This window comes from Panthera tigris, chromosome A3 (assembly GCF_018350195.1).
Source record: "Panthera tigris isolate Pti1 chromosome A3, P.tigris_Pti1_mat1.1, whole genome shotgun sequence".
NCBI lineage: Eukaryota > Metazoa > Chordata > Mammalia > Carnivora > Felidae > Panthera > Panthera tigris.
The window spans coordinates 4,907,368-4,920,245 of NC_056662.1; the positions used below are offsets into that span (position 1 = coordinate 4,907,368).

General features: G+C 48.0%; 1 protein-coding gene across 6 annotated transcripts in view; it reads right to left on the reverse strand.

Annotated features, from left to right (window-relative positions):
- Positions 1-12,878, reverse strand: part of RAB22A (RAB22A, member RAS oncogene family) — a 64,170-nt gene that overhangs the window by 6,954 nt on the left and 44,338 nt on the right. For 2 of the 6 annotated variants that reach the window (XM_042980067.1, XM_042980062.1), the window contains 3 exons: positions 12,739-12,845; positions 12,018-12,127; positions 6,574-7,614 (listed from right to left, as the gene is read on the reverse strand). In XM_042980067.1, the coding sequence (XP_042836001.1) occupies positions 7,517-7,614; positions 12,018-12,127; positions 12,739-12,845 (315 nt within the window). In that variant the 3' untranslated portion in view covers positions 6,574-7,516. Of the gene's footprint in view, positions 1-155; positions 2,251-6,573; positions 7,615-12,017; positions 12,128-12,738; positions 12,846-12,878 lie in introns of those variants that run through there. The other 4 variants (XM_042980063.1, XM_042980065.1, XM_042980066.1 and 1 more) reach the window with 4 other exon arrangements.

Below are 12,878 nucleotides of genomic sequence, written 5' to 3' on the forward strand. Positions count from 1 at the left end.
ACCAGCCGGGGTGGGGGTGGGGGGCGGTTGGCAAAGCCTGGGCACTTTTCCAAAAGAGTTTTCAAACCGTTTCAGGGTATGTGGCTAAGAAAGGCACGTGCTCAGTACTGCCACAAAGAGAGACCAAACCATTTGAAAGGCAAATACACGTATTTGTAAACACAGCATTTTATTAACAAAATGTTTACACCCTTCTTACAATGCAACAAACTTTGGAGTGATTTAGCATGTTACGCGCTATAAAAGTTGATTACAGAATACTCAAGCTAAAGCAATACAGTTCAATAAAAGTATGCCAAACCTACCACTGCTCGCAAACTACCTTCTACCAGCGTTACGTAGAGAAAGAAAAATCTTACAACAACAAGAAAAAAATCAAAAGATCTGGTTTTCTTTTGTCAGCGTCTACAAACGATACAGACATCATACGGTTCACATGTAGACTTAGGTCCAGCCCAAGGTATACACTGCAAAAATAAAGTCTTCGACGTCCGTACGAGCTTGGCCATCCCCCCGACAGTATTCCATCACGGGCAATCAAGCGATGTGTCATGCGGTGAAGCCACGGCTATAAATGCAGGCTGTTTATAGTGCTACAAAGCAGTCTAAGCTGTAAGCAACTTAATTGTGTGTGTGTGTGTGTGTGTGTGTGTGTGTGTTTTCATAATAGATGCTAGTATAGAAAGGCACAAATATCTTACTCCTTGCATCGGGTCTTGAAAAGGCATGACATTCTTAGGAGAAATGAGAGTTGCTGGTACGACAGCATAGCTTCTATTTGTTTATTTTTTTGTTCGTTTTTAAAAGTCGAGGCTCATCTCCACAGCTGTTTCTCTTCAAGACTTTAGACGTGTGTTTCCACACGCTTTCCCAAACGCCCTGTCACAAATTACGCAGCGTTCTGACCAACTATCTCATCACCGACTCTAAACTCCATCCTGCCACTCAGTCGTGTTGCCACCGTCCGCCGGTGCTGCCCATCCCCTCTCTGGAAGCATGGGAGCCCCTCACCTAGAATTATCCAGCCTTCGCGATTTCCACCAGCGCTCGCTGGACGTGGCGGGCGCAGCCCACTGCCAGGCAGCCCCGGGAAGGGCGCCACATGCACTAAGGAGGCGGCCGGTGCCCTGCGTCCTTAAGGGAGAGCCCACCGCCAAGTGAGAAGAAGAGAAGTAAGGCAAGAAGTCTGTTTCGATCACAGAGAAGGCAAGACATCAATTCTTAAGAAGGTCAGAGGCATGATTGACAGTTATGCGAATGACTCATCAAGCGAAATGATGGAAAGACTGAGCTGGAGGAGAGTAAAAAAAGAAAAATCTTTTCCGGGGCAATACAGCTCTGTCTACACAAGACAACAAATGGTTTAAACATGGAGCCACCCGTCAGTTGCTCTGACTGGCCACCTGCCGATAACTCCACCGCCCGCGCCCAATCGACCAGGCACCCCGACATCACGTGCGTGGCCCGCACGAACACAAAGTTCCATCAACTGCGTAATAACCTCGTATGCGAAGTCAGCAGGGGCACACAAACTTCAGCCTTGTTTTCAAAATGTTTCAGGGGCTAAAACGGACCGTTCAAGCACAAATTCGATGAGAAACGTGATCAAGCCCAAATGGTACTAGAACGAGGCCCCAGAGCGAAATGCCCGCCCAACAGTGTTCCAGAGTGGGGGTGGGTGTGCCGCCTGCCACGCGGCCAGCCTGGGGAGCCGGCGGGCTCGGACTCGCCCTGGCGAAGGAGGCGGGCTCCGCTTTTCCACAACCCGACACAGGATGCGCGAGTTTCCTGGACAATTTCGGTTCCGCGTGAAGATGATTGGCCTTGTGCACAGTATGCTGTTTGGACAGAGCTCCTTCAAACTGCTGCCTTAAACAATTCGCTTCCAGAAACAAGGACAAGTTCCCGAATCAAGAAGTGGCACGAAGACCAGCATGTTTTGTTTCCGCTGCGTGATTAAGGGGAACACGAAGACCTGCAGTTCAAGACTGCCAGTTAAAGAGGGCTTTTTCAAAAAAATCATTACTACCTTTCCCGTTCATTAGCTGAATTCTGGGCCCTTGGGTTCCCGTGCATGGAAAGCCACCCCGATTTTTGTCTGTTTCATTTATGAAGCATGTGGATGAGGTACGGGGCACCATACACATTTGAAAATGAACTAGCAATAGACGCTGTTGCTGTTGTTAAGTGTGTTCAGACTCCATGGTTTTAATTCCAGTGTCCGCTGATGACACGTCCTCATCTCACCATCTAAAATATTCAATGCAATAAAAGGAGAAGATGGAAGGGTTAAGATTTTGCTTTTTATTAAACTTCGGAGCCCTTTCGTTTTGAAGCCAAAAATATTCTAGCATCTGTAATTGATTACACTCTAAAAGGGAAGAACACAGATATTAGTTATTTCTGATGGCGCAGACCATCAAATTAAAGTTGATCTATGCCGACTGGAAGTCCTTCTAGATTTGGAAAGTAAATCATTTTCCTATATACTCAGAGAATTCTGAAGGACAGACGGAGAAATATGGGGATTCTGTTTTATTTATTTACTTTCTTCATTACGTCTAATGAAACTTCATCGCACGAGGTCTCTCTTATCATTCTCTTAGATTGAAAAAGTAGAGGCTCCTGAAAAATGTAACACCCTTCTAATATTTTAGAGACCTTCATTTGCACACAAAACAGGACGAATGCCCCCAGAATGCCGCTCATGTTTTTTTGCAAATCAGATCATCAAATTGCCTGGATTTCTATTCCTGGAAGTCAAGACAAGTAACTCTGCTGTCCAGGAGAACTGGCAGAGGTCGTTTCTTCCACTCCTCAGCTGAATTTCCACCCCACGCCCCTTTTCTAAAACTACGCAGTATAATGCATAGCTCTCGGATAAATCTGTTGCTTGGACTGTTTTTTATCATAGCACCACAGGGCTTAAAATAAGTCTCCTAAACATTACCTTGCATCGCTATTGAACTTTTGATGTACCAAGCTAACTGAAGGCAGGTACACAGTAACAGCTTGCTCCTTAAAGGTCCCTTCCATTGCTTCCTTTAAAACACACTGGAAGCGTTAAGAGGTAGAGGGACTCCTGAAGTCAAAGAGGAAACACAAGTCGTGCTCCTAGTCCCCTTGAAACAAATTTAAACGAGGGAGATTTCCCACAAGCTCACACCATCTAGCTTATGGCTGCCTTTAACTTGCATCATTATGGAGGTGGGAGGAACATTTACAGACTACAGGGTTTAGAGCCGAGAGCCAGGGGCGCCTGGGTGGCTCAATCGGTTGAGTGTCCGACTTGGGCTCAGGTCATGATCTCACGGTTCGTGGGTTCGAGCCCCGCGTCGCGCGGGCTCTTTGACGACAGCTCGGAGCCTGGAACGTGCTTTGGATTCTGTGTCTCCCTCTCTTCTGCTCACGCTCTGTCTCTCTCTCTCAAAAATAAATAAACATTAAAAAAAAAAAAAAAAAAAGAGGAGCGAGCCAGCCTGAGTTTGTGGGCTGTCTCTCCCCCCCCCCCCCCCCCACCACAACCTTCTAAAGCAGGTGCCTAGTAGATATCCGAGGGCTTTCAGTAACTTTTCCCCAGAAGGAAAGGCTTCTCTCAGTACTCATACCGGTTCTTGCAAAGACGTGAACGTGTGAGGGCCCATTTGTCATGTATAACATACCGGGCTCCTATATCTTATATGACCAAGGGGCCATGAAGCATGTTCTCAGTGTGCTCTGGAAAAAAAAGAAAAAAAAAGGAAAGAAGAAAAAAAGCCAAACCCAACCAGAAACAAACGAGGGGAAAAAAACGCTTACAAGAGTTTACAGATCTTTAGCATCTCACCCGCAGAAGGTAACAGGTGCCTACGACCATGAACAAATGGCTTTCCAAGCTCTGAGGCTAACTTGCCAATTAGTGCCGTGTAACCTGAATCCGACCTGGCCGTTTGAACACAGTGCCGTGAAAGTACAGATATTTTGGTCTGACATCTCCAGGAAAGCCATGCAAGCTACCTAAAGGACATTTGCGTTACTTTATCTCCCAGAGTTTAATTTAGAAGGTCTCCTAGACCTGTTTTCCTTCTTGAGAACAGAAAAAAAGAAAATACAAGACTTAGAAGTTCTCAGATTAAATGTGGTCTTCTTTGCCTCTTTAATATATTGAAAAATAATGAGAATCGATCACCTCGAGAAGGGCACCAGCCCACGCAAAGGGGGGGCCGGGGGGAGGTCAAGCCTCTAATACAAACGGCTCGATCCTCCAGATACGGGAGGCGTCCGCTTCAAACAAAATCACAGATGGGCAACAAGGAGGTGTGTTATTTTAAAAGAACTAAATCTTTCAGTTGCTGTGCGTGGCACTCGGGCTGCCTGCGGCTGAAAAGCAGGTGATGGAGGTTTCATTTGGAACCAGAAGGGCTTCCAATAGGTACTTCTCCCTAATCACTTCTTACAGAGAGTTTAAAATGAAGGACACTTAATCACACTCTTACTTTATGTTCTTTTAATCACCAAATGATGGCTAATTAGTTATCATAGAATCAGAAAAACACTTGTGTGAAAGGAGAGTTCTGGAGACCGATGGTTCCTGGGACTGGACACCTGCAAAAGAGCTCATTTCAATTTCTCTGAGAGGAATCGATATACACTTGCAGCTAATTAGTGCTTTTTCTCCTTCCAGTCCCCAAAGTTTTTTCAGATGGCCCTTTGTCAGAAGGGAACCAAAAAGAAGATTTTTAGAGATGGGCTGTGTCTCAATTCCTTTGAAATCTAGTTTTTTTCCTCCTAAGACAGAACAACAGAGAACGTACCAAATGTGTATCAGATCATTGCTTGGTCAGGTCGTTAATCCAAAGTGTGTTCAAAACAAAACACCGCTTCTGCCCCTAACATTCCTCTTTTGTATCACACAAGCAAACAAAACAAATGGAAACACTTCCCCCCTGTTTTCATGGGGTATGGACCACACGGATCTCAGATAAGAATCTGCTGCTGAGCAGGAAGGTGACAACCACGGGAGGAGCAGGGTCCCGTCCCTTCCCGAGACGGTCTGATGGAAACGAGGAGGAAGGAAGGAGGCACTGTCAGCATGGAGCCCGACGCGGGGCTCGAACCCACGAACTGTGAGATCGTGACGCGAGCCGAAATCAAGAGTCAGGAGCCTAACCGACTGAGCCACTTGGGCACCCCACATCATCCACTCTCTGGATAAAACGCGTGGCTGCAACCCGACAGAAATGCCCTCGACAACGGGGAGGCGCATGAGAAGTCATGAAGAGAAAGCAGCTGTGGGGGGCTGAGAAGCTGGCCCTCTTTGGGCCGCATGCAGCCGAGGGCACAACAGGGAGGGGCGCCTCCCAGCGCCTCGCCGGTAAGAGGCACGGGACCGCCTTCCCCTGCGCACCCAGGCACCGTGAAATCACCGACAGGTCTGGAGGAAAAAAATGTGCAGGTCACAGACTTGCAGCATCCTTTGGCGGAACAAGCCAAAAAAGGGCCACGCGTGCATCGCCTCAAAGTTCGGAGTCAAGCAACCTTTGTTTCTATTTTGTTGGCCTTCGCGGAGAGAGAGGCCCAGCAGCGGGGATGTCAGGGACATACCAGGGCGTGGGCCAGATGTCCTGCCCCATCTGGATATATGGGAAATAAAGTTCACCGTCCCCTGCCCGCCCACTTCAGGTGTTAGGAGCCCACGCTTAGAACCGTGTGTTTTTCTCTCAGAGCTAACTGCACGGTGGGAAGGCAGCAAGAGGCTGGGAGGGCAGAGTCCACACGTATTTTAAACACAACGTTAGAATTTTCCCTAGCCACATTCCTTCCATATGATTTCAGGAAGAGAATAAATAATTTCAAATGCTTAAGATATCCACCAGGGAAGAGGGAATCGTTTTTTACTTAATCTGCGTTATAATTTTCCCATTAAAATCTACCCCTATCAAGTGGGGGGGAGCACAGGGAAATAACAATTATTTTTAAAAGTTTCAACTGTTCAGTTTAAGGACAGCTCTGAAAACACAATTTAGTTTGAAATTCAAGCTGTTTCATTTCCTATTTAATCTTGTAAATTTCCTTCCCTTACAATACTCAGGTTGGAAGGGTGCCAAATTAGACCAGGAGCAAATTGTCACCAACTTCACTTCAGTGCTTTATTTTTAGATTATATTAAAAACCTCATTAGGCTCCCTGAGGGAAAGAGTGTTAACCACTAACAGAGGCAGGGGAATAAAGGAAACAGAAAGATAAGCTGGATTGTTAACAAGGAAAGCTCCCTTAAAACACTTGTCTGGGGTCGCTGTAAATGCTACGAGAAACTGATCGCCCAGACCAGGTGAAATGACGGGACCGTGGAGCTTAATCTTTTACCCCCAGGCTAGGAAGGGCTAGTCAGGCTTGTCAGAGTGGCATATGTCTTTATTGTGATTTCCGGATGGGGTGTGGAAGGGAGGGTGCGTGGAAGGTGAGGCAGAGACCTCTTTAAAGGCTGAGAGCCAAGCGCTCTGTGCCCTCGCACGACACGAACGTGCTTCAGAGTCTCCTGTGGACGGGCTGAAAAGTGGGCGGGCACACGAAGACACGGGGTGCAAGATTAAATGGAGTGCTGGAGGAAACATAGAGTTTATTCATGTATTTACATAATTTATAATCTTTAAGCAACGGTCTCATAAATATAGACTACAACTTTACATATGCTGAGCAACAGAGAACTGGCTTCCCCACCGTTTACACCGCTTTGCGCTCTCTCTTCTTCCTCTTTTTAAAACCACCGCTAGTCAGTTCCAACGTATGCAGTTTGGTTCATTCCAGGCACCTTCTCCGCCACCGCCACCTTGATCGCGAGAGCGTATTTAAAAAGGTGCCAGTAATGTATTTTGTGACACATACGGGACAAGGCCGGAATGCCAGCCTCGGGTGAGCCGTGCACCTGTTGGGGCTGTATTGATTTGCTGGATGCGTCACGGGCTAAAGTCTTCAAGGAAAAGTGCTTTTGAGATGGGGGGGGGGGGGGATGGAGTCATTTCCATCGGGCCTATAAATAACCCACTCTATCTAGCTTCATATGATAATTGCCATCCCTCCGCTTACCGTCACCTACCACATCTTAAACGCTACGACTCCCCGTAGCGGCGGTAACGGGACGCCAAGGAAATTACAATCTCCACAAGGTCTTTTTTCCCTCGAGAACCACAAAAGTGCTAATTTTCCCTTTACAAATGTTACATAAAACCTTGATTACAAAACTACTCAACAGTTTGATCCTGCCATCCATACAATTACATGTTCCTTTTCCGCAAGGTCAAGTGATACAGTCCCTTCCTTTGCACAGCAGACTCTACGGGAAGGAGGTCCGCAGACTGAAATGGTACTGCTGCAGTCTCCAAAGAGGAAGCGGAACTGGCCAATTTCTCTGAATCCTTTTTGCACGAAGAAGACCCTAAACCGGCGAGGCGAAACCTGCCAGCAGGGCCCCCAGCCCTCCTGTTAACTCTCTGGACCACCTACTTCATCATCACCCAGTCCGGAGGCCGAGGCTCGGTCAGCAGCAGCTTCGCTGCGGCTCGGAAGGCTGTCTCCGGAGCTTGAAGCCCTTCCCGCCAGATGGTGGGCTGGCGTCGGCGGACGGAATTCTTCGACCTAGACAGAGAGGAGAGGAGAGAAGGGAACGAGCTTTAATTTTCCAATCGGTTGGTTCCCAGACGCAACGATTGTGCACATGCAGCTTGACAGGTTTCACTAGAGTAAAAAGGATTTCACAGATTTTCAATTTTCGATTTATAGAAAAGCTGCAAAGATAATCGTAGACAGCTGTCGCACGTCCTTCACCCGGGGTGTGCTAACATCTCCCATTCCCACGGACCACTTGTGACGATGAAGAATCCCATGCTGGCACATCTAACTAACTAACTAAGGTTCAGACTTTTATCAGATGACCGCGGTTCTTCCACTCATGTCCTGTTTCTGTGCAGGGGTCCACACGAGGATATCAACGTTGCATTTAGCAAAACCGTTTTTAATCAGAAAGAAATTACATGTTGACAAACGTTTTAATAAGCAGGGAACGTACGCACCCCGGTACACAAAATTCCACCATCAGAACATGCTGTCCCTCTGCCTCGGGGCAGAGCCACCCGTCCACAGACAGGTATGCACCCACACCTCTGGCTGTCCCCCTCCTTCGGCCCCGAGAGGGGCAGCCACGTGCGCGGTCGTCCACGTTGCTGCTCCCGCTGAACGTATTCTGGGGGCTGTTCTAGCCACGGTTTTTCACGGCTCCGAGCTACTGCACTGCATGGAGGCACCGGAATTTATTTAACCGCTCCCCTGTCGATGGATATTTAGTTTGTTTCCAACACTGTGATGGTATTAACAACAGTGTAAAGAATATCTCTGTGAACCGACGCGGAAGATAAATTAACAGGAGGGGAAGAACCGGGTCACGCTATTCTGCCCCTGGGTATTCATCTGACACCTACACCACATTCCCAGTGTCTATCTAGCACAAATGCAAGAAGGACGTGCACTTTAAATTTGGACAGATGCCACCAAATTGCTCTCTGAAGAGGCTGTGCCACTTTATCCTCCTACCAACAACGCATGAGAATGAACAGGTTTCACTTTACTGCTCCGTGAAGCATAATGTCAATTTCGGGAGCAACCTTAAATCGCCATCCACCCACCCAGACGGGAACGCAAGAGTTGCGTCCGTGCACGGAGGCCTTCCTGAGGCCCTCCCGCTTCCCAGCTCTCTCCAACACCTCCGACCCTAAAGTCAGTCAGGAGCCAGAAGCACGTTACTTATTTGCTTACGGAACTATGTTCCTTGAATCAGACCCTACGCTGTGCGAGGCAAAAGGTCCTGTCTCTCCATCTTTGTTTCTGGGGTCTATTGAGCACACTACCGGGAACGGAGGTATTTTGAAAGCATGGAATGAATGGATACGTGCATCTTTCTGCACGAACGAGGCTGAGGTGGAACCCGCCGCTCTCAGGGCCTTGGTCGCCAAGCCTGGAGCCTCCAGCAGGCTGAGCGGCCCGCAAATTCAGGTGGATAATACGTGACATGGTGTCTACGCTGGAAAGTGTCCCCCAGAGCGTCCTACAGCGACTATTCAGATGCCTGTAGACACGGCTGTGAATAAACTGCAAATTTATTTACAAGCCTTACTGAAGCTTCTTGTTACACGTTTCCAATAAACGGATCGTGGAAATGCAGCTGGTGCTGCCACCTCTGAAACAGTCTTAGAAGAAAGTAGAGGAGAACATCTTCATGACCTCGGAACAGACCACAATCTCTTAAGTAGGAGCCAGAAAGTGCTAACCGTAAACGGAAATAAGGATAAACCGGATTATGTGAAGGTTTATAATATAATATATTATATTAGGTATAATCACATATAACAATATAAGGTATTACTAATATATTACATATTAACATATTATATTAAAAACCCCAGCTCACCAAAACATTCGCTTCACAAATGAAAGTCAAGCCACCAGTACACGTGATCAACGACAGCCTCGTATCCAAAATAAGTGATAAACATAGTTAAGAAAAAGGCAGGTAGCCCAACAGGAAAACGGGCAAAGGTTCACAAAAGAGGATATCCAGATCTGTTCACATAAATGTAAATAAATATGGAGAAAGGGGCTCAACGTCATCAACTGCAGGTCGTAACTGCAGATCAAGACCCACAGAGCGGATGCGGCCACCAGCCCGAGTGTCCGCTGGTGTAACCGGTTCGGAGACCGTCTGGCAGCAAATTCCTATGGGCACCTGCACACCCCGAGACTCAGCGATCGTTCTTCTGGGTCTAAACAGACCCGACAAACAAGCGTGCACAGAGGGTGCACCCTGGACACGGAGCGGAACGCTCACACTACCACCGGCAATAGCTCTGAGCTGCAAACATCTCCTCAAACCCCCATCAACAGAACGGGTGACTACACCGTGGATGTCACCCCCTTCTCCACACGCACACGCACACATTCTACGGTAACGAGAACGAGTCCGGCGACGATCCGGGTGGATCTGACAAATGCAACGTAGAACTCAAGAAGCCAGACGCCAAAGAGTAAATACGGTAGGTTTAAAAAAAAAAAAAAAAAGTACAAAAGTAGGCAAAACCAATCTGAAGAGCTAGCGGTCAGGACAGCGGTTCCCTGGGTGGGGACAGGAAGGACAGGAAGGGCACGCGGGAGCTCCTGGGGTGCTGGCGGGTCTTGATCTCAGTCCTGATTACAGGAGAATACTCACTCTGTGAAAATTCCTTGAGCTCCGTAATTCTAAGCGCCCTCCTGGACGCGTATTCTGCTTCAATAAAAAGTCCGCATGCCAGGCACTGCGCTGATGCGTTTTACTACACCCGGTAAACAATAAACTCAATTTACGTCTCTCTAAATTTTTCTGATCTTTGGGAACATAGATTTTTTTATTTTTCACAGTGAAAACGAGCACGTACGTGCTAGTTTTTATTTAAGAGTTGTCACTGTTGGCATCATTCACTACCTTTGTTTTTAATACTGCTGAAGAACACGCCAAAAAAATGGCAACGATTCTGGCACGCTCACTCCAGCACACTCTTGGATGTTTCCGCTTGAACTGAAAAATTCCTGACTGGCCTCATGTTGCCTTTCAAGTATGTATTTGGGTAACTGCTATTTACGGTCCAGGAAGGCACTACACGTCATGACTTCAAACGCTGAAGTGAAGGGACTGGATGTGGGGCTGGAGATCAGCGGGCCAGTGGCCCTCTGTGGTGGCAGATGGCCTCGGCAATACTCTGAAAGGACTCCGAGGACTCTCGCACGGTACTCGGACGACGCTTGAATCGGTGGCCCGGTCTAAACAATGGGACGTATCACATAAAATCCAGACCCTGAACCAACTAAAACCATCGAAGAATAAAGATAAAAACCACCCCAGCACCTGGGCAACCAGGGGCCTACATGCCAGTGTGACCCCACCTGCTGGTGCGGGGCCCCACACGCCAGCTGTCGGGGTCGCGGGGGCTGTCTGCGGCTTCCGCGTCCCAGGGCTGGGGGCCCGTCCCTGCCTGGCCGTGCTGGGTGCTGCACTCCCCGCTCCCTCCTCTACACGATGGCCAAGTGCCCTTCCGGCCTCAGTGACCTCTGACCTCACACCGTCGACGGATCTGGACGAGTAAGTTCACCGTGCCCTGTCAGCCTTCTCCTGGTCACCTGCAAGTCGGACGCGTCCGGCTAACGTGAACCCCAGGTCCCTGCAGAGCTTGACCCGTCCAGTCTCACCTCCTCGGGGAGGCCCTCCCTGACCACCAGCGGACACGCCTTCCCTTCATCCCACACTACCGTTTCCCATCACTGCAGATCACCGGGAGGGATCTTACTCATATCTGTGCTCGCTGCCTGCCTGTCGAAGCAGAAAGTGCGCTTCAGGAGAGCAGGGCCACGCCTGTCTTGTTCACCGCCGTCTCCCCTGAGCCAGGAACGGTTCTCAATAAATATTTTGATGAATTTGAATGAAATGAATAAACATAGATACAATCTGTAGAGGGTCCCCAAGGTATGCGGCAGCCTCCTTCCATCTAGCAGCATCATATTAACACTTCTGGAAAGGGAAGGGGGAGGGATGGGAAGGGGAGGTCTTACTTTTTACTCTCCTGGTATTAATTTTTGAGGGTTTTCTTACAGTGGAATCACACTTGAATTTCACTTCCCTTTATTGTTTTGTTCATCGTCGATGACTCTGGATGGCTAATTGAAACACATTTAGAGAGACAGAGCGCAAGACGACAGCTTCCAGGACCTCAAGGCCCTGAGCATTATTTATTCGGCAGCAACATTCTTTTGAGAGGGGTCGCAGTCATCAGGCAGGGGCTCTCCAGCAATGAGAACACGAGCTGAAACCCAGCCGCCACTTACATTCTCCAATCTCGTGCCACTGAGAACGATGTCAGAGACCAGACTATTCTATGTACGGAGGGAATTCTCCCCAGCCATGTAATTCTGTATTAGGTTGCTCTGCACAGAGGAAACCCATAAGGCACAGAGATACTCACTAATTTCTATAAAGAGTTCATTTATGTTTATTGCGTTTTTCGCGCTGGTCTCCACAAAAATCGCGTGGATGGAGTCGGCGTAGTCCTTAGCGTCTCTCTCCATGACTTCTCTGGAAGGCAACAATTACCCGGTAATTAACCAGATTTGTGATGACAAAGGATGTCATGAACGGCTAGCGACTGAGCCCTGAAAACATGGTCCTCCCGATTACACCACTTATATGGTTCCACAAAACAAAACAGAACCCAGCAGTACGAGCAATCCAGCTATCTGATAGAACGGTCACAGAATGGCAAGGGGGGGTTTCCCTCCCCCCACCCCCCAAAGGAAAGTCCTCGCTTTGGGAATCGCGGAAGTGGTCCAGAGAAATTGCCAATAAATGCGCCTTCCTTAAGGTATACATGTTTTCCCCTATTCAAGTACCCTATGTCATGGGAACGGGGTGGGGGCTAGACTAACCTCAGATAACGTCAAGTATGATGTCACCTGTGCTTAAATAAAGCACACGCCCGTCTCTCTCTCTCTCTCTCTCTCTGTAATCTAATCACCCCCAAATGTCTGAACTCTTAATTTTTGTTGGAAACTTCAGGACTTCAACTGAACCAAAAGGAATTTTTCAATGTCAGAGATAAAATAAAAGCAAGATTCTTATATTGGATATTGCTCAGGAAGAAAAGGAACACATAATCAGCACCGTAATCTCCCGTTCTAATAACTTACCTGACGTCGATAAGATCACACTTATTTCCTGCTATGGCAACCACAATATTGGGCGGGCCATGCTGTCGGAGCTCCCTCACCCAGTTCTTTAATGTTGAAAATGTCTCCTGGAACACAAGAAAGGAAAGCGGCTGGAGGGC